Source organism: Rhipicephalus microplus, chromosome 3 (assembly GCF_043290135.1).
Source record: "Rhipicephalus microplus isolate Deutch F79 chromosome 3, USDA_Rmic, whole genome shotgun sequence".
Taxonomy (NCBI): domain Eukaryota; kingdom Metazoa; phylum Arthropoda; class Arachnida; order Ixodida; family Ixodidae; genus Rhipicephalus; species Rhipicephalus microplus.
This window is the reverse complement of record NC_134702.1, coordinates 110,389,964-110,410,333: the sequence shown is the minus strand read 5'-3', so window position 1 is coordinate 110,410,333 and position 20,370 is coordinate 110,389,964. Positions and strand designations below refer to the sequence as shown.

Sequence of the window (20,370 nt, the reverse complement as noted above, 5' to 3'; positions counted from 1 at the left end):
TCAATAAGAGTGGCGATGTGGGCTTGTTGGTGAAACATTTAAAAGAAGTTTATGTAGTGCGAGGCGAAAAAACGGACACAGGAAAGAATAGACTGAGAGGACATAGCGCTACTAGCAACAACATGTTTATTTTCAACCTCCAAGCCGCTTTTAAGCCATAATCGTCAGGCGAGCAAGCAGATAAGCACGTGTATTCAGATAAATGCACGACAATGTCATCTACCTACAAGAAACAAACGGTAAATAAGACAACGAAAACCCTCACAGATAAAATCACGTATCACTGCGTACGCAGGAACGCCAGTTCCCTGGGTGACAAGGCATTTGAAGGCTTGCTGATACATACATCTCCAAGAGCATCAATAAGTTCGGCTTCTATGATCAACCGAGTCATCTCATCCGAGTCATTTATCTTATTCTGTTCACATGAGGGAAAAAAATATGTCGGCCAAACCAGTAGGTGTGTGAATGAGCGATTGAGAGAACACAGCTACAAGGCGGATAAACTGCCGCCAGAAGGTTTTCTCGCTCTTCACAATCACGCGTGTGGGTGCCGGCCTTTGTTCCAGAGTACAATCATTGTTGGTCGGCGTAAGGATGCCGACATGCCGATGCAGACACAATGTCTCCGCCATCTTTCAGTAGGTTCGTTGTTACCTTATCCTTACCAGTGGCTTTGCCTTACCAGCTGCTTTACCTCTTCGCATTCATTCTAAGAATTCCCCTACTTCCCCTGTCGTTACCGGTAGAATGTCGAATTCCTCTGGACTATTATTGATTCTCACGATATCTTTTTGGTTGTTTTGGCTTCTGTACAGCTCTCTGTGAAACTCCTACACCCCCTCTACTATCCTATTCACACTGGTTGTGACATTGCTTTCCTTGTTCCTTAGTGCATACATCTGATTTTCGCCTATGCAAAAGTCTGTCCTTGCAGGTTTTAGGCTTCTGCCTCTTTTTAGAGCCTGCTCAATTCTTTCCATGTTATACCTTCTTATGTCGGGAACTTTACGCCTACAGCTCTAGTCACTCTATTTTGTCGGTTGCATTCGATGTTTTCATGGTTTGTCATCTTTTAATAAAATTTTTGGAAATTTTTGGTTTCCTGAGACAGTTTGCCAGTGTCGTGTCCAGTGACTGTATATATATATATATATATATATATATATATATATATATATATATATATATATATATATATATATATATATATATATATATATATACATATATATATATATATATATATATATATAGTAACCAGCGCTTCGCAGATGACATTGCATTGCTGAGTGACTCAGGGGACGAATTGCAACTCATGATTACGGAGTTAGACAAGGAGAGCAGAAAGGTGGGTCTTGAAATGAATCTGCAGAAAACGAAAGTAATGTACAACAACCTCGGAAAAAAGCAGCGCTTCGAGGTAGGTAATAGTGCACTTCAAGTTGTAAAAGACTATGTCTCTTTAGGGCAGGTAATAACCGCCGAGCCGAACCACGAGATTGAAGTAACTAGAAGAATAAGAATGGGCTGGAGCACATTTGGCAAGCACTCTCAAATTATGACAGGTAGATTGCCACTATCCCTCAAGAGGAAGGTATATAACAGCTGTATCTTGCCGGTACTTAGCTACGGAGCAGAAACCTGGAGACTTACAAAGAGGGTTCAGCTTAAATTGAGGACGACGCAGCGAGCAATGGAAAGAAAAATGGTAGGTGTAATCTTAAGAGACAAGAAGAGAGCAGAGTGGATTAGGGAACAAACGGGGGTTAAGGACATCATAGCTGAAATCAAGAAGAAGAAATGGACATGGGCCGGGCATGTAGCGCGTAGACAGGATAACCGCTGGTCGTTGAGGGAACTAACTGGATTCCAAGAGAAGGCAAGCAGGTTAAGGGGAGACAGAAGGTTAGGTGCGCAGATGAGATTAAGAAGTTTGAGGGTATAAAGTGGCAGTAGCAAGCACAGCACCGGGTTAACTGGCGGAATATGGGAGATGCCTTTGTCCAGCAGTAAACGTGGTCAGGCTGATATATATATATATATATATATATATATATATATATAGAGAGAGAGAGAGAGAGAGAGAGAGTAAGTCGGGGGCCCTGCCCTCTCCAGGAATATGAAAAGCATTTGCATGCTTCGCGTAGTACGGGGGATTCTCTAATTTTTTAAAGTTTTGTCTGGGTATATATGGACTCACACATACAAAAGCACGTAGGAACATACATAGGGCATGGCTGAAGCCGCCCTCTCAAAAAACGTTTCTGGCTACGCCTTTGATAAGAATAAAGATAAGAAGATTGCTTTCGTCTTTTGATCAAATGCATAAGTGACCCTGTCAGCAGGTTTCTTTATTGTATTTGCTGACAAAAATGCTCTTTATAATAATAATATTATTAATATTACATAATAAAGTGAGTTTTGTTGAACACTTTACCCTTTCTTTAAAAAAAGAAACGAAAGAAGCACAGCTCAACAAGAAGACAAGGCTATGGATGCCACCTTAACAGCCAGACACTTCGCCGGTAAAAGTTATTCCTCTAACCGCAAAGACATCTGTCGATAGTCTGTGCAGCCTGTTCACAAGAGTCTTTTTTTGAGTACCTGGCACGAATGTGTTGCACAAAGCACTAACCGCATTGCCAACTGATGTCGCATTGCATGCGTAAACCTCTGCCGTAGTTTCAATTACTCGAGATTCCGAAGAAATCACGTGTTCTGTTTGCTTGCCTAAATCATCTCACCTCGCCATACTTCACTGAATGATTCAACGACTATAATGGTCTGTAACTGCACGCCTTTTAGACTGTCCCTTGTGTGATCCATGAACTGGATATGTCCCGGCAGGCCAGTTTAGACAACTGACAACGGCAGTCGAATCGGTTACTAAATGTGATGACTTTGTATCCGACCGAACACGACGCAAATAGACAATGCTATCTCATACCAATACAATCTGCATTGCAAACCCTTCATGCTCAGGAAGAGGACAATACTGCGTATTGGCTTCCGAAATTGTACAAGCATTCGATCTAATGCAACGGAATGGTCACTCGATCATCTTCCAGTAGGTATATGTGGACATTTTGCCTTTTCAGGCAACGTGCTGGCTTCAGTAAAAGCCACTGTCGATAACATCGCCTTTCATGTAAAATGTCCGTACTCGCGAATCGACGAAAACTTGATTGTTGAGATCACTTACAATTTACAAGTCTAACCCTTACCATCGGCATAGGCGTCTGCGGGAAATAGACCAGACAGCATCAACGACGGCTACAACGGCATTTATAAATTTTCGGAAGAGTACTGGGCTTAACACTGGACTTTAGGACCACTTTGTAACATAATTATTGTACATACACATCATTTGCTCATGTCCCCATCAACTCCATCACTCTTTTTCACACTTTTCCTTTTCTCGTGTGCAGAGTTTCAGGCTTAAGTCAGCCGAAGTGCAGAAGCTCCGGCCACGCTCCGTGCCCGTGGCTCAGGCCGACATATCTGCCTTCCAACAATGTTGCTCTCTCTCTCTTTCTCTCTCTCATTGACGCCGGCACAACAGCCATGTTAGCAGAGCAACGTCATGTCACTGTGTTGTTTTAAGCCGATTCGACGCAGTGCTCCGCTTACGGAGCAAGAGTTAGCAGTTCCAATGGGATTTCAAAACAACCGCGTCCGCGTGAGAGGTCACGTGAACGGCTCCACGCAAGCTTGTTTTCCTCTCTCTCTACCACCTCCACCTCCTCGCGTGATCTTCGTCGGGAGCCTCTGCGCGTGCGCGCATTGTTGCGCGGAGTTGTCACAGGACTTGTGGCGGTCGGACGCTCCGCCAGCCCAAGGAATGGCGCGCGTTGCGTGCGCGTACAGGTGCACGCCATGCACGCGGATGCTTCAAATTGTTTGAGTGTGCGCGACCTTTGGAGACTGCGACGACGTCCGCAAGTGCATCCAGCGATGTAGCGCCCGTAGCTGCGTGTCCGGTGCAGATGGAGCCTGACAGTCCTCGCAGACACCGCGCACGGCAGCTGCTGGTCACCCTCGGTGTCGTAACGGTGCTTGTCATCCTTTACGCCAGTCCGCGCGAGCTGCGCACTGTTATTAGAAACGGTGTTTTCCGAAATCAAACGCACCCGAGCGGGATGACATCGCTCCGTAGCAACAGCAGTGACAACCACCAGAACAACGACGCAAGTGCCTGGAAGTTTCCGATCAGAGTGCTGGGACACTTTCGACACGATTCGAGTTCCACCGTCGACCGCTCCAGCGAAGTCGTTCACGTGCTGCTAATTTTCGCGAACGTCAACGAAGCCAGAAACATGCGCGAGAAGTTGGCGATCTGCCTCGGATCTCTGCTGGCGTTGAGCAGCGTCCCGCTTCGGCTCTACATCGTGACGGACATCGCCAGCGCCGATGTGGCCCGGCAGGTTCTAGCGGACGCCTCGGCCAAGGCCTCTTCGGATGTGCGGGTAAGTTGCATTTGCATGCGCGCGACCGCAGCAAAAAACATACAGCGCGATTCGTCCGGACTCGTCTTCCCCTCAGTTCGGGCTGTCCGCCCGCTTTACAATTAGGCCGGGGCAGCGCCGCTCGAACGCCGACCTCCTGAAATCGTGGTGGTGGTGGTGGTGGTGGAATCCCCCACTTGCTCCCTCCTGAGAACCGTCCCGAGCCAAGCGTGCCTATTCCCTTGGGGGTGGTGGTGGTAGTGGTTACAATGAAGAGGAAAAAGGCACCTAATTTCTGTCTGCCTTCAGGCGACACGGCGCAGTGCCTTATAGGGGTGGGGTGAAGGAGGGATAAAAAGGATAGAAGGAAAGTAGAAGCAGAAGAAGACAGCCAACGAGAGGAAAAAGAAGGAGATAGGAAAGTGGGGATCCGGTCGAAGCAGTCCAAGGGCGGGGTGCCACAGTGCGAGAGCTACACGGCGTCAGGAGACCGCGGAGGGCGAACCAGTCGGCGGGAGCTACGCTGAAGTCGGAGATCGCGAGGGCACAACCGTCCAGCTTGAAGTCCTGCGAGCGAATCCCCTTGGGGGAGAGGGGTGTGTGGTGAATGATGCAGGGGGGACCGCCCTCGCAATGTTTGGTTGCCCGCGCTGTGGCGGGGGCGCGCGTCATTCCACATGGGCGTTAGTCATATTTCCAGTTTGTCCATTCCGTTGGGATTTGCGCGGACGCGGCATCTGTTATAGAAGGGCAGCTTTTCTCACGGTTTTCGACGACCAGCCCGTGTGAATTAAAGTGCGAGAATATGACAGGATGAAATGAAGAGTGGGAAAACAAGCCTAGCTGCAAACCGTTACTGCTGCTCGTATGAGCATCACAGTGCCAAATGGCCTCAAAAAGGACGACAAGTGTTCTTTGCCTTGTTCCCACTCACCTGATATGTTTGCAATCTAGCCACCTGAGACGTTGATAACACTACTTTGAACAAAGGAAGACTTAATGGAGCATTCAATGCTTAACTGCAATATGGCAGCAAAGCCCTAGATAGGTTGCTAATATGATGGACAAATTCAAGATAAATTTCACTGTGAAGGATGTCACAACCTGCCACAATTCGGTGCCAGGAGACAACAATACACAGCTAGGATGCTGTGGTCAGCTCACAAATTATAAAATCCAGGAAGCAGAAATAGAGTGTTATTGGTAATTAAATCGACCCGGAGGACATTATGATTTCTACAGTCTTGTTGGCTAGAGTTACTTTTGGTAAACTTGACGAAGGATGTACAGATACAGTGCCTTGCCGCGGTGGTCTATTGGCTAAGGTACTCAGTTGCTGACCCGCAGGTCGCGGGTTCAAATCCCGGCTGCTTCGGCTGCATTTCCGATGGAGGCGGAAATGTTGTAGGCCCGTGTGCTGAGATTTGGGTGCACGTTAAAGAACCCCAGGTGGTCGAAATTTCCGGAGCCCTCCACTACAGCATCTCTCATAATCTTATGGTGGTTTTGGGACGTTAAACTTCACATATCAATCGATGTACAGATGCAGTGGGGATTTTCGACTGTCAACATTTCAATTAAGTAAGAAAAGCAACTTTTGGCAACAGGCAGAGACAAACGACATACACATAAAGGTGGGAAACAATGTTGCCAATTCGAGTTTGTATCGATGTATGCTACTGACCAGTATTGTTTCTTTAAGAGATCAGAAAAATAACCAAGTGGCATTGTTTTGCAGTTCTCCTAAAAAAATAAGCCATGATGAACTGTGTGCTTGGGTTGGTTGCACAGGGTACAATGCTTTTTACTTGTTTGGCTAGCTCACCTTGACACACAGTGTCATTTGTAATTGGGACACTTCTAGATTCATAATACTTTGTATCTTGCTTATTAAGTAAAATGGCCACTGAACTACCCAGCTACTGTTTACAGTTTGAAGCAATCCCAGCACTGTGATCACTAGGTTGGGGTAAGAGACCATAATGTCCCGTGTATAGCCTGGCACATGAATATTCTTGGGACTTCCTTCTAGCAGGTCTTTAAGTGGCCTTTCCAGCAGTCACGCGAAACTGTCACTTTACGTTCTTATGATTGATGTTTTGCTGAAGGGTTGTGGTCCACATTGCGTTGATCTTCTCTCCAAATTTGGTAGTCCGTGTATCGGCCACATTAATGTATTTCAACCACTTGCTCATCCTGGCAAGGCAGGTTGCATTCAATGCTTTTCAACACTCGCATGTATTTCTTCTCGCTAGTGAATTGTTTGAAGTGCATTTTAGAAGTCTGATAGAGACAAAAGTATGGAGCCAGAAAAGTGTGGAGGACAAATAAGTAAATTGTCTTTTGTGGGGGGAATAATCTCTGAAAATCTCTGAAAAAAAAAAACGGCCAGTTGGTTAAGTGTGCCTACATTCCCGTGTTGATTTATCAGAGTACATGTATTGGCTTGTCATTAAGTTTTGTCACTTTTTAGTGTTTCCTGATCGTGTCAGTAATGCGATAACTACTTCATGGTCATAGAACTATGAATGCACCAACATGTCACGGTAAGTTAAGAAAATGTGAATGCCATTGCACTGATTAACTGCACCATGATCTATTTTATCTACTACTTCTGCAGCATATGCCTCTAATACTTTGCACACAGCACACTTGTTAAAGTCTCTTATCACAGCTTTTATGTACATACACACTTGTTGATAAAATAATAAACTATTTGTCTTGTCAAGTATGGTTGCACAGTGTGTTCCTAAAGCACTGTTACACACTAGATTATCTTGTGTAAAGATACATGGGACAACACAATATCTTCTTTTCTTCATTCCCCTTGTTCTGTTGATAACCACTATGTTACTGCACTTTTTTCACTATATTGTTTCAGTTTTCGCATACAATGGCATTTTTCATGTTCTTTGGAAAGCTCGGCTTACTCAAAATAGATCTTTAAAAAATGCTTGCAACATTAAGAGCTCTGAATGACCTGTAACCCGAGTGATTGGACAAGTTTTTTTATCACTGTTTATGTACCTTTAGTAGAGGCTCTTGTTTGCAGCAGTTGACTAAGGTTACCTCTAGAGCATCTAAATATGTGCAAGGTTGTTATCACACACAAAATGCAACATTTAGTTCCCACAGTGCAAAGAAAAGGCTCTTGAATAAATAGTAACTCTTATGAATAAATTTCAGCTACATTTCACAAAACATTTTTAGCATGATTGTCACACACACTTGAATATGTAAGGAAGCATTAAAGCTTTGAAGCTACTCTGCACAATGAACGGAAAGGAGCAAAGGGTTGGTTTGAGTGAAGGGGAGACTGCAGGCATGCAGTTTTCCAAGTAAGCAGAGTAGTTTGGACAATAACAAATTGGACAAAAGAGAAAGCAACATTTTGGCCAGGCAGCTCTCAATAACTGAAACCCAACACAGCCATAGTGCCTGTATGGACAAAGAAACGCTGAAAGACAGTACCGGCACCAACACTCCTGCTCTTTTTCTCTTTCTTTTGTTTGGAGCTTAGATGCCTGTCCCACAGTGTATGACAAATGCAAGGGGGGCTTGTTGGTATGGCATGTTAAGATAACAGTGGCAGCGCGAAAAACAGGGCAACAATGAATGTGCGGTATCTTTCTCTTTGTTGCCTTTTTGTGTCCCGTTTTTTGTACTACCACTCCTATTCACACGTCTTCCTGCAGGCATCTGTTTCATGAGCATCAATCAGGTTTTAAAGTAAACTGTAACACTGGAACACGTTCTTTCAGTGCTTGAGGAACTCTGCTATGTCCAAATTCTTGCCATCGAAAATTTTCATCGTCCACTCTAGAGAGCGTGAATGATATGTCTCTCTATGCACCATCGGACTACAAAATTTTTTTGCTGTGCTAAGGTTTACCGTGCTGGAACCATCATTGGAGCTATTCTTCAGTCTAGCTAAGTTTCAGTATTAATGCTAAGCTTTTACTAGATATGCTAAGTTCTTCCTAGGCACACTAGGCTAGTCATACTAGGCTATACTATCTAGGTCGTAGACTAGGCTAAACATGTCACGTGACAGACAACCTGTCACGTGATGTTGTGATTCCCAGAACTAGCTGTTACATGGTTTATAGTAGGAACATGTTACATGACTAGCTATTATGGGATGTAGCGTGATGTAGTCTCATGACTAGATGTCTCGTGATGTTAGGCGATTTTCAGCCACGCAACTAATTATTACCCAATTTTATCCACATGGTTCGACGGTACCTGATGCAACTTTAATTTTAGTCACGGCACTAGTTGTTACATATTGCATGATTTTACTTTCGTGACTAGTACTTATGCAATCAGTTTAAAGAGCCCCACTTTCAGTAGCAAGAGAAAAAAAAAAGCTGCCAGGTCTGCGCAGAACGGGCAGCACAGTCACAGCAAGGATCTGCCTTTCAGAGCTTTTTTAAAGACTGTTTGGGTAAGTGCTACAAGCAAACTTGCAGGGTACCCGCTACACCATAAATAATCATAATTTTTGTGTAGTAAACAGGCATTCACTATGCCATCTTTCATCATTCCTTGTAGAAGCATGCTACCCGCTACACACTTGCATGGGATTTTGTGCAATTTTTTATGCTGTGGCTGACGATGATGAAAAATTACGCCTGAAGCTTTTATAATGGGTTGGAGCATTCCACTGCCCACTCATTACGCGATTCGCATTTTGTGATGCCGATATGTTCTTTTGGTGTTCTTTACTGTTTCAATACATCAAGCCTGCCTAAGGCCAGTTTGCCCGGGAGTCTCTATTAACGGTGTAGCTTTGTTGGCATGCAGGTGATCCGGGTTCGAATCTCATTGTTGTCTCTTAGGTGTTTTTTTTTTTTACTCGTTTTTTTTTTTTCATATTTCGTGCGATAGGGGTTACAGACACTGGCAGCAACGGACAACTATGGCGTATGCGACCTTTGCTGTGATCTCGTAACATCTTTTGCTGTAAAAAAATGACGAGTCATGCTATGTGCTGTGTAAGCGAAACAAAAGGATAAAGCCAGCGCGTACTGGTTCATATTGATTATTCCTGTTCATAATAACTGGCGCAGTGAGAAGCCCAATGTGCTCTGCTTTGAAATGGGAAAGGCAACAGGATCTTTTTGCAGCAGTCTCCCTCTTCCCATTGCCAATACCTAACATGCCGCCCCCATTAAAAGAGCTTGCATTTTCAGATTTTGCAATAAATAAGAGCTTGGGAATATATCTCCAAACTATTAGAATACTTTTCAGAGTATATTGTACTCTATTCGGGTGCTAATTGAATTTGTTATGTTGTACTTTTTCTTCCCAAATATCACAAATGCATTTTCGAAGTATCTTACACAAGTTTGCCATCTGCCTATGCACAGCACCATGCAATACCTGCAAGTTTTTGGGCTCTCGGGTGATGCTATACTAATAGCACTATAACTCATGCGATGCTTAGTGGAGAGCAGCTCTAGTAGTAGCCTGTTGTCAAGGCTATAATCATCCTTTCATTATTGTGCCAGGTTTTCCAATTTCGGTTGCTAGTTTTGTAAGTTTCACTTTTGTATCGCGCTAAGTTCATTCAATCTTTTTTCTTATGCTGCCTTTACTCACTCGGGACGGGTTGTTTGTGAAGCCATTCCCCAACCAATCTAGTTCTCATATCACTGCAATGACTTGAATGCGTGGTTCTTGAATTTGCGTCTGCCTAATCTGGTGACACTGCTAAGCTCCTTGTTGGGGATGGGAGAAGGGGATAAAAAGAATACTAGTAGAAAGATTAAGAGAGAGCACACACTGCTCAGGAGTGAAAGAAGAGATAAGAAAGTTGGGGGACACGGTTGAAAAAGTACGAAGATGGCGCATTGCTCAGCGAGAGCTGGACTGCGTCAAAAGATTGCAGACGGCGAGCTGATTGGCGAAAGGTGCACTGACGTTGGAGATCGAGGATGACACAACCGTTTTGCACGGAATCCAAAATGAGTTTGCAGTGACATCCAAACAGTTACCAAATGTAGCTTGCATTGTTCAGGCGCTCTCGCTGGCCAATAAATTACTTCTTGCTCGAACAGCAATGTTGACCAGACTTTCTTCCTCCTATTCACTTTTTTGCCTGGTCCCTGTTGAGCTTTAGATAGGACTACAAACACCTATGTACACTTAAGTAACTTCACAAGATATTTCTAGGGAAATTCAGCGACAAACATTTCTGGTGCGAACCCGTACCGTACTTGAATACATAACATGCTAAACGTGGGCGAAACAAAAGGTCCATGATGCGCATGTGCAGGATTCAGTCGAGCATCAAGTGTAGATGTTATATAATTTCGGTTCAAGCAATAAAGCCTTCAGTTGTGAGTAAGTGCTTGAGGTGTACACTTTCTTGTCCTTGACTTTTTCTTGCGCTACATTTACGATGTAAAGGCTCATGCCTCATTGTAGCATTCAGGGAGCTATTAAAGGGCAAATTTACATCCACCAATAACAGTATAGTACTGAGCAGAAGTTGAGGTCATCAAGAATTTGTTCACGTTGATATAGCTTTAGCTTACACATTTATGCACACACAGAATAATCAGTAAGACTACTCTCTCTGTATTACGAAATATGACGAAAAAAATTTATGCGGTGATATTTTCCACAGCTTTTAGTCACAGTTTCTTTGCGCCCTCTTGTGTTAGTCATGTGGAATCAGCAGCATAAAACCTTGTCAACAAACTGCCTCAGTTTACGCTCTCCGATTTTTTTTTATTTTGAGAATATGTAAGTATGCAATGAAATAATTGCCAGGCTAAATCACAAAAATATTGTCATCATGCTTCTCTAGATATTCAGCATTTCACACCACCTGGCAACTCCTGGCAGTGTTAGTCCACATAATTACATAACTACTATAAGACGTCACTATCGAATTCTGTACTTAGTACGTCTTGTTGGTTCACACAGTGCCCGATAAAAGATCCCCCTTTACCTAGTTGTGATTGGGAACTATTCTACATGTTTGCGCTCAGCTGAAGGGTCAGTAGTGCAGGAGCATCAGCCATTCAAGATCACAGGCCCAGTAAATGCACTTTGCAGCCTCATTGCAATTTCAGGTGTGTCCAAGTTCACATCAGATGTTTGCATGAACAGTTCAGTAGTGTGCAACTTCTATTTCATTGTTGACCTTGTCCTTCGTGTGAACTTGGAACATAGGGTTCTCTCACTTTAGACCAGACATCATGGTTTGAAAAATGATATTACCCACAGCAACAGTCTGCACTTCGATGTTCTTATAGCGGCCATGTTAACCGGGTGTTTCCTGATTTCACAGTGCTCTATGGATTTTGTTTAGTCGCAGATAAGCTACTTCTCATGGCACTCATCTGAGACATCCAATGAACCAGCTCTTGCATAATTTACTAAGCCTCATTTACAGGCGTGTAACCAGAAATATTTTGGGAGCGGGAAGAGGGGGGTTTCTTTTAAATTTTTGGGAGTGCACTCCTTATGATGGTCACTGTTAGCTCAATATGCCATAGCGAAAAAATGTTTGGGGGGAGGGGGGCGCACGGGCTCAGTTTGTCACCCCGCTGGTTACCCCCCTGCTCATTTATTTCCATCTCTGCTATTTGTGGCCAATGTCACTACCACTGATACATGCTGCACATTTCTCTATCCTCATCTTCTTCTGTCATTGACCAGCGCAGCATAGGTCAGCAAGACTTGTGGAGCTCACTAAGGCTCACTCATGAAATATATTTTGAGCTTTAGACTCACTCGGTTTGATCTCCCAACCGGCGCTCCGCATTTTCACAACTACATCTTCCTTACGTCCTTGCCGCGTCAAGATCACTTGGGCTCTGGGCCACTCGGGGCTCATGGGAAACGAACACGCCCGAGCTCTCGTCCACTGGGCGCGTCATCCAGCCGAGCACCACCCCTTGCGACCCGACGTAGTTGAGCCGAAAGATGACGATCTCCTCTTTTCCCGACCATGCGAGGGGCAGAGTGGTTACCTTTGGAGAAATCCTGATGTATTACCGTAAGGCCCGACTTAAACACCTGCCACCAGACAAGTCATTTAGTAAGCAGCAATCCACTACCTGGCGTCTATTGCAGACAAGCACTTTCCCCTGTCCGTCACTGTGATGTCGTATTTACCCCACTGTTCACACACCACAATTCAAGACATGTGGTGCACGTAACACCGAACGCTACCACATCATATAGGCCTGCCCTGCAGTTACTCAATTCAACACAGCACGAACCCTACAATCACAATGTGGGAGGCTACATTCACAAGCAGTGGGAGGCTATGCTGCTCAGAACGTGCCCAAAGGACCAGCTCTGGGCTGTCCGGCTGGCTTAGGACATCACCAGGATTCAAGGTCTGGCCGCCGCATGAGGGAGGGGGCTACTGAGAAGTGTGTCTCCCGGCCCTCTGCCACTTTTGACCACAGCATGGACACTTTAACAAAGTTTCTTCTCTCCCTCTCTCGAGCTCACACTCCCAAAAATTTTCTTCAGTCGGACTCAGTCGGACTCATCTGAAGCATTACTCATCTGGACTCACTCAGACTCATTTCTCGATACGAGTCTGATTAGTCCGAATGTGTCGACTCACGAGTCTGTTAGCCTAAGATAGCTTTTTCGATCGTGTGGTCAATGCTCTTTAACACGAATATGTCACCAAATCGGTGCTCTTTTTAGGGCTGTTTGCCCAAGTATCTTTTAAAAACGAGTTCTGGGTGCTTCCAAACCAGTAGGGTAATTTTTCTTGGAAGAGATGACAGCACAAGATATAATGATCAAAAAATTTTCTATAAGAGCTGAGAAGGGGGGAGATCAAGGCACCCCCGTATGTAATTCATGCCTCTAATTAATAACTATTGAACTGCTCTATGACCAACACTGTTTTGAATGCCGCTGACTAGATTTGAGTACAAACTTGAATTCAGGTAAAGCTAATAGTTATGCAGAAAATGACAAGATAGAACTTTAGGTCGGCAAAAGAAACTGGAACTCACTCGGACTCACTCAAAAAATATAACTCGTGCTTTAGACGCACTCGGACTCACCAAAGTTTTCCTGAACCGAACTCACTCGGACTCACACCCATGAAAATTTTCTTCAACCGTATTCACTCAGACTCACAAAAACATTACTCACCCGGACTCACTCAGGCTCACACTCACGACTCGACATGAATCTGAGTGAGACGACTCATGAGTGAGTTCGCCCACCTATGCAGCACAGTCACCAGTTGTCAACTCTGTCAGCTGCACACATCGGCCCGCTCCAAACCTTTTGCTAGCTCTTCGGATGTGTGTGCCTCAGTGCTGATCTCTGCATGACTTCATCTGCCAACTTGCTTTCACGCCATTGAATGCCCTCTATGGAGTCCTGAGTCCTGCCCACCAGTGACCTATGGGCCTCGAGCGCTGCAACTTTTAACCGCCAAGGCACCACCAACAAATGCCACGGCTTGAAAGTTAGGATCGTTGTTTGTTGCTCCCGGGTTCTCATTCATGGCAGAAATTCATGGCACCTTGCCGAAAGAATGTGGAAACATAGCAGAAGCCGAGTGCTTTTTCTCACACGAGTGCCCGGCTGACGCTACAGTTGCAGAAACACCGTTCGGAAGCAACTACCTGAAAAATTGTGCCTGTTAATAATTCTCGATCGCGGTTGTACAGCGTGTAAGCAACGCCTCGAATTACTTCCATAAGTGTCTTCACCCTCTCGTGCTTTGTTTTTGTGAGGTTGTCTTCTCCATATTTGTTGGTGATCTTGTAAGATAACTTACAAGACCACCAACAAATATGGAGAAGACAACCTCACAACCGTCACCTAAGGACAATATGCATGTCGCTGTTTTCTGCTCTCATGCGTGATTTTCTGCCAGCTCTAGCAGTGAGCGCAAGTAGCCAGTGCAAAATATCACGCACGCATCTTCTTCATCATCTACGTTGAAAACAAAAAAGTATTCTATGGGGCTAAAAAAATCAAAGGTTCGTGTTTACTCATATATCCTTGTCCACATGATTTCCCTATAATGTCAAAAGGTTCCATCATGCACAGTTATTATTCTTTCAGACCGCACACTGATTCATAGCTTGCAACTTCACACCAAGTGACGAGCAACTTCTTTTGAAATGCATGTTAATGCAACTTAAATTCTGTGGAAACCGCAGCACACACAACTGCTCCTTCTCATCGTTATGTTCACATGTGGACTGGCAGCTTTGGCTGGCGATGCACCTTTCTAGCGGACGACAGCCAGTGACAAACTGATGGGCTTGCGTTCTCACCATCTGATATGTGTGTGCCTGTGTGTGTGCGCATGTGTGTATAGGGGGGGGGGGGGAGAGGGAGTACTCTTTTCTCTTGTGGTGTCCACGGGACAAAACAGGTTGTTACAGTTGCAGTGAAGGAACACTTGTTTTCAGAGCAAGCAGCCATGTTTCCTCTGTTCTTCCTTTTTCTATTTTGATTAGAGGGTTTTTAGCAAAAAGAAGGACTCTGGGGTTAGTCTTTGCAGAGTGCTTTGAAAGGAATGGGGGATAAAGTTTGGTAGAATGCTTGCATTAACAAGAGTCGCTGCAGGCCAGTTCTTCAGCTACAGCCCCCAGCCAGCTCTAGTTTGGGAGGTTTTTCAGAGAGAAGAAAAAAAAATTTAATTGAACAAAAGGTAGCACAGTGCATTTATACACTTAGAAAGAAAAACTGTGAATGCCGTTCCTGGAGAAAAGCGGCCACTGTAACCGTAAGCCCCATTGAAACATGCATATGAGCTCCTAGGCAGCAATCCTAAAGTGCACCACTAGCACATCTAGCACAGCACAGACTGCAGTAGCACTAATATACCGGCTCTTGAGGTACACAACACAGGGCCTTTTTTGTGCCTCTCCCCTGCTGCAGCATCATGGTCATATCCTACCGCTCTTGCTATCGCCAATTACATAACCGTTCCACTTTTTTGTTAAATAAATATTGCGGCTAACCTCCGCAGTTCTCACGGAAACGTGGGCAAGCAAAGCACACTGCAGCCACTAGCGTCTTTCTGTGCAATGAGCCAATCGGCTGTTACTGTAGTTGGAATACATCACTTCTCTTTGTGGGTCAACCCTATGCTGCTCCACTGGCACTTAACTGAACTATAATATTTGCCATATGCTGTTTGTGTTGGCAACGTCAAGTGTATTGACCTGCCACTGACTTGTCAAATTTTGTGCATCACTTTATATTGGATGTAGTTTCATCATTATCAACCGTCGTCCCCACCACACTGCAATTCAATCTGCCAGAGAAACTGCTTTGTGTTGGACCGTGGCAGCTATCATATGCAAGCAAAAGATTTTAGTTTACTACGAATTTTGACCATTCTTGCCTTAGTGATAGAGCATTGTAGGTGCAACAGACCTTGAGCTGTGGTGCACTTGAATTGGCATTGAATGGACCTAAGAAAAACAAGGCCTCAGATTGAAGCTGTGTGACTTGATTATATGCTGTACAGACTAGAGAGTACTTCATAATCACTGGCGCTATATGTCACTCATTGTAGAGACACTAATTACAACCTCAGCTGTGAAGGAAAGCCCAAACTTCAAAGTTGGCTTAGGGTGCACCATGTGTTGAGTGTCACCAAGTAAGCAGTTTCTTATTTTAATCCTTAAGTTTTCTGGTGGGCTGTTTTGGGAAGAGTACTATGCTTTTATCTGACATAGGAAACTGACAAGGTTGTTGAAATTGCTCTTTCCATTTGTGTGGTGTTGATTTGGCCGGTGTTACTTGTAAAAAACACGTATGTGCTTTAGTGCACACAACTGAACTCACAATCTGCATTACCACTGTTTGTTAAACGTGTTTTTTTTTTTCTTTCCTGCGAGAATGAAATTGCATGACCTTCTTGAACTCAACCTTTTGATGTATTATTGTTAGCGGCAAAAAAAAAAACAGCAGAGAACACATGCTTCTGCATTTGTAATGAGCTCAATAAGCACTACATATCGGAGTTTCCAGACTGAAAAGACAAAAAAAAAAGAACGCTGGAAGAATGCAGAAACCAGCCTACTTGAGCCAAGCGCAGTAAATGTAGCAAAAAGTATCCAGATGTGTGAAAAGAACTGCAATGTTTTTAAATAACTGAATGGCAAAGCCCTTTAGAGAAAAGATAAATAAGTATTAGCATAAAGCCTTCAGAATGAAATTGTGAAAATTCAAGTATATGTTGTTGATTTGAGCGATCATTTCACGCAGAATTTTCAAGTTCTTTAGACTGTCACAAAAATGATACACTCTTCATGCGTCTTGCATGACTTTCTTAAAGGGTACTGACACAAATACTTTTTTTTTCTTTTTCCATCACTGAAAGGTTGAGCCCTCACCAGCCTAAAAAATGTGCTGTGTAAGCGTGAGTGCACTCTGAAAGAATGATTACAGTATGTTCTTAAAAACTCGTTTGAGTTCCTACTGTACTCTTGCATCAGAACGTGGTGTGAACTCCTTGTGACATCCTCGTGCAACATTTTTTTGGCGGCTCATTTGACATTTGTGACATTTTTTTGGCTGCTCAGCACGACGTGCAAGTGGCCATTTTGAATGTTTATGATGGCACACAAGCGTTCACATTGCATGTTCTGACATCATCACTAGCAATGCTAGATAGCGAAGTCATCAGCATTGGCTCTGTAGCCTGATGTCATCATAGCGTTTATGTCAGAAGGTGTGCATTGCGAAAATCTGCTTTAATGTTATGATGAAGTATCTGCATTTCCTGAGCTTCACCCTTGCTCTGTGTACAGGATATTTGTATGGCAGCATGAACTGACGTGTGAAAATTAATGTCTGTACATGTTTAAAAGAACTGCAAGCAACAGCACTCTGGCAACAATAAAAATGACTGTGGAACTTGTGGACTGTGGAACTGCAAATCAGGAACTTGCTGTTCCTGATTTGCAGTCCCTGTACCAAAACCCAAGTTGCGCAAGAAGTTCATTGGATGTAGGATCTCTATGGTCTTTGAGGGCTGAGCACCCTAGATGCGGAGTGCTTTCGATTATTCTGTCCACTTCTAGTTATTGTCTGAAGGCGTGTTCAGCAGTAGGTGGTTCACTAGCCCTTTGGACTAGTTTTCCCCAAGCCCCAGTCAAGTGTTCAAAAGCCTTTCTAGTTTGTGCTACCAAGTGGGAAGTTCAACTTAAAGAACTGGAAACATGCCTTGGCTGTCATGTTTTGGCTCTACATATTCGAATGCCAGTGGCTTTGACATCTAGAAATAATAATAATCATAGTCTAGTTCAAGTAGACTGAAAAAGTGGCCAAGTGGACGTCTTTTCTGATGTAAGCAGCTTAAGAAAGTTGCCAAGTTGGTGCCAGGTAGCCAAACCTGGCAATCCTGTTGCATATGCATCTTCATTATTTCCTTACGTTGGGCTCATTTTAATCGTAAGCCATGAGGGCTGCCCCAATTCTGCGTTGAGGCTCAGGGGAAAGGCAAGCTGTAGTAAGACATACTTCGTGGCTTAAGCCCTGTATACCTCATGAGATGCTGGCCTCAAAAAACGTTTTTTGTGTTGCAGAAACTCGTGTGATTTCATAAAACAGTGTAAAAGTCAGAACCAAACCTAGGCATTCTTTGTGGTAGCCAAATCTTCTACAACTAAGCTACTCCACTGCTTGAATGCTTTGGACAAAGACTCCATAAAGGCATCCTGTTGTAAATAATTTTTTAAGTTTCCCATCGACAGCAACGACAAACTTGAAGGCAGAAGCTGTATAGAAACTTATCCATCAGTGGGAATCTTCAAAAATTATTTTATTCCCTAAAACAAAAATTGTAATGATAAAACTTGCCATATTTTTGTGCCATATAATTGTTGGTTTGCTTTTGATTTAGGTGTAAAGTTGATTTTTAATTGGACCACCACGCAGTGCAAATTGCAACTGAACATGGACAAAAATGATGATTTTGTGAACTTCCTGATTTTTCCTGCAATATATAGCTTCTGCGGAGTAATAATTATTTACTCTGATATCCATAGAGTGCAGTATTGCCATCAAGAAAAAATGCAAATGTAACACATTTTGGTTAAATTCTTGGGGGCATATGGGGCAGAAAAATTGCACTAATATTGCTCAGCTTCAAATTAATATGTAGACCAAATTTGGTATAGAGAGAAAAGGTGGTACTTCTAAAAGAAATTTTCTCACAAACAACACCAACACGACATTCTGGGAAGTTCAGAAGGCACCTGCTTGGCCAAAAAATTTTTCCTCTCGAAAACATTCTAGTAATTCACTGCTTTTAATGCAGAAGTGAGCACAATTTTTTTAATACATTTGAGATAGTTGTCAAAATGGCTGGGACGTCTGGCATAGAATGACCATTTAGTGTTCCTTTAAACACATTGTAAATATGGTTTTCACATATCGGCTTCTTAATAACAATAGAAAAAGAAAAGTGTTTGCATGAGGCATTAAAAGCATTGTTCTAATGGCGAACATGTGTTCTTCCTTAATGCAGCTCATTTGTGCTGCGGCGTACAGCTTGGCTCCTTGGTAAAACTAGAGTGTGACAGCTGCTGAATTTTTCTTGCAGGCAGAGCTGCTGCATATGGATGACATGCTGGCTCCCCTCGAAGACCTGGTGTCCTTTTTGCAGCCTCACTTCAGTTCACACGGGTACTACGGCAAGAAGCTCTTCTTCCTGTCGACGGGTCTGCATCGGCTGTTTCCCAAGGGAGTCCGCCGCCTCATCCTTCTGGATGTCGATCTCCATCTGCGCTCGGATATTGCCCTCTTGCACAAACACTTTGCCCAGTTTCCTCCGGGTGCGATAATGGGGCTTGCGCACGAACTTCAGCCCGTCTATCGGCATTGCTTGCACAAGTACCGGCAGCAGCATCCAGGCACCACATGTGGCGAACCTGCGCCACGCGGAAATCCTGGGTTCAACAGTGGAGTTTTGCTGATAGATCTCAAAGCTGTTCAGAGCTCCTCCACCTACAAGAAGTTCCTCACAGCTGATGGGGTGCAGTGGCTGGTAAAAAAATACAGCTTTGGAGGCAATCTTGGAGACCAGGACTTCTACTCCCTCCTAAGCTGGGAATTCCCTGAGCTATTTTATGTACTACCATGCACATGGAATCGGCAGCTGTGTGAGTGGTGGCGGCATCACGGCTATGCGGATGTCTTTGACGAGTATCACAGGTGCAACGGTACCGTTCACATTTATCACGGCAACTGCAATGCTTCCATACCGTCAGTAAGGTGACCCACTATGAAGGCGGGGTTGTTTCGGGTGTCACGCTCAGCATGAAAATCCTGGTACAGTTCCCGAATGCAAGCACTATTTAAATGTGGAGTCGCAATGGAAAAAGATTTTCACAAGTCACTGGACGCCCAGGGAGTAAAGTTGCGAGATGCGGTGCTGTTGTTTCCAAGCACACCGATAGTGAGAGCTCCAAGCACATTCCATTTTCTGAAGCAGGTATGAACGGCAAAAAGCAGCTAGTTTTGATGTTTGCCCATCTGAAAGCCCACATTTTAAGTCAATAAACATTTGGCCGTTCCTTATTGGCACACATAGCTAAGCACATTTTTTTCTTTCTTTTTTTCACTGAAGTTATGAACCACAATATCTTCTATCGCAGTTGTCCTAAAAAAGCTCTTTGGTGCAGAGCTTTTCACAAGCCACACCCATTCTGTGGAATGGAATGTGACTGGCACTCTTGCTTGGGAACAGCAGCATCGTGTGTCGTAATTTTGCTGCTCCTGCCACCAACCGTCATCAGCCTAACTACACCCCTTGCAGGACAAAGGCCTCTCCCATGTTTCACCAGTCAACTTGGTCCTGTGCTTGCTGCTGTCACTTAATGCCTGCAAACATCCTAACCTCGTCGGCCCACCTAACTTTCTGTCTCTCCTTTGTGTGTTTGCTTTCTTTGAG

At 44.1% G+C, this 20,370-nt stretch overlaps 1 protein-coding gene across 1 annotated transcript; it reads left to right on the top strand.

The window, feature by feature from the left end:
• The first annotated feature begins 3,853 nt into the window (after positions 1-3,853).
• LOC119171742 (xyloside xylosyltransferase 1) lies at positions 3,854-20,009 on the top strand. The gene is made up of 2 exons (XM_037422570.2): positions 3,854-4,469; positions 19,021-20,009. The coding sequence occupies exons 1-2, from the start codon at positions 3,990-3,992 to the stop codon at positions 19,693-19,695; spliced, it is 1,155 nt and encodes a 384-aa protein (XP_037278467.2). The 5' UTR covers positions 3,854-3,989; the 3' UTR covers positions 19,696-20,009.
• The last annotated feature ends 361 nt before the right edge of the window (positions 20,010-20,370 follow it).

What these genes read in the sequence shown, in the direction of transcription:
- LOC119171742 (XM_037422570.2), top strand. Translation starts at nt 3,990, where the DNA reads ATGGAGCCTGACAGTCCTCGCAGACACCGCGCACGGCAGCTGCTGGTC. An exon ending in AGGCCTCTTCGGATGTGCGG is followed by an intron (nt 4,470 to 19,020) that starts GTAAGTTGCATT and finishes TTTTTCTTGCAG; the next exon opens with GCAGAGCTGCTGCATATGGA.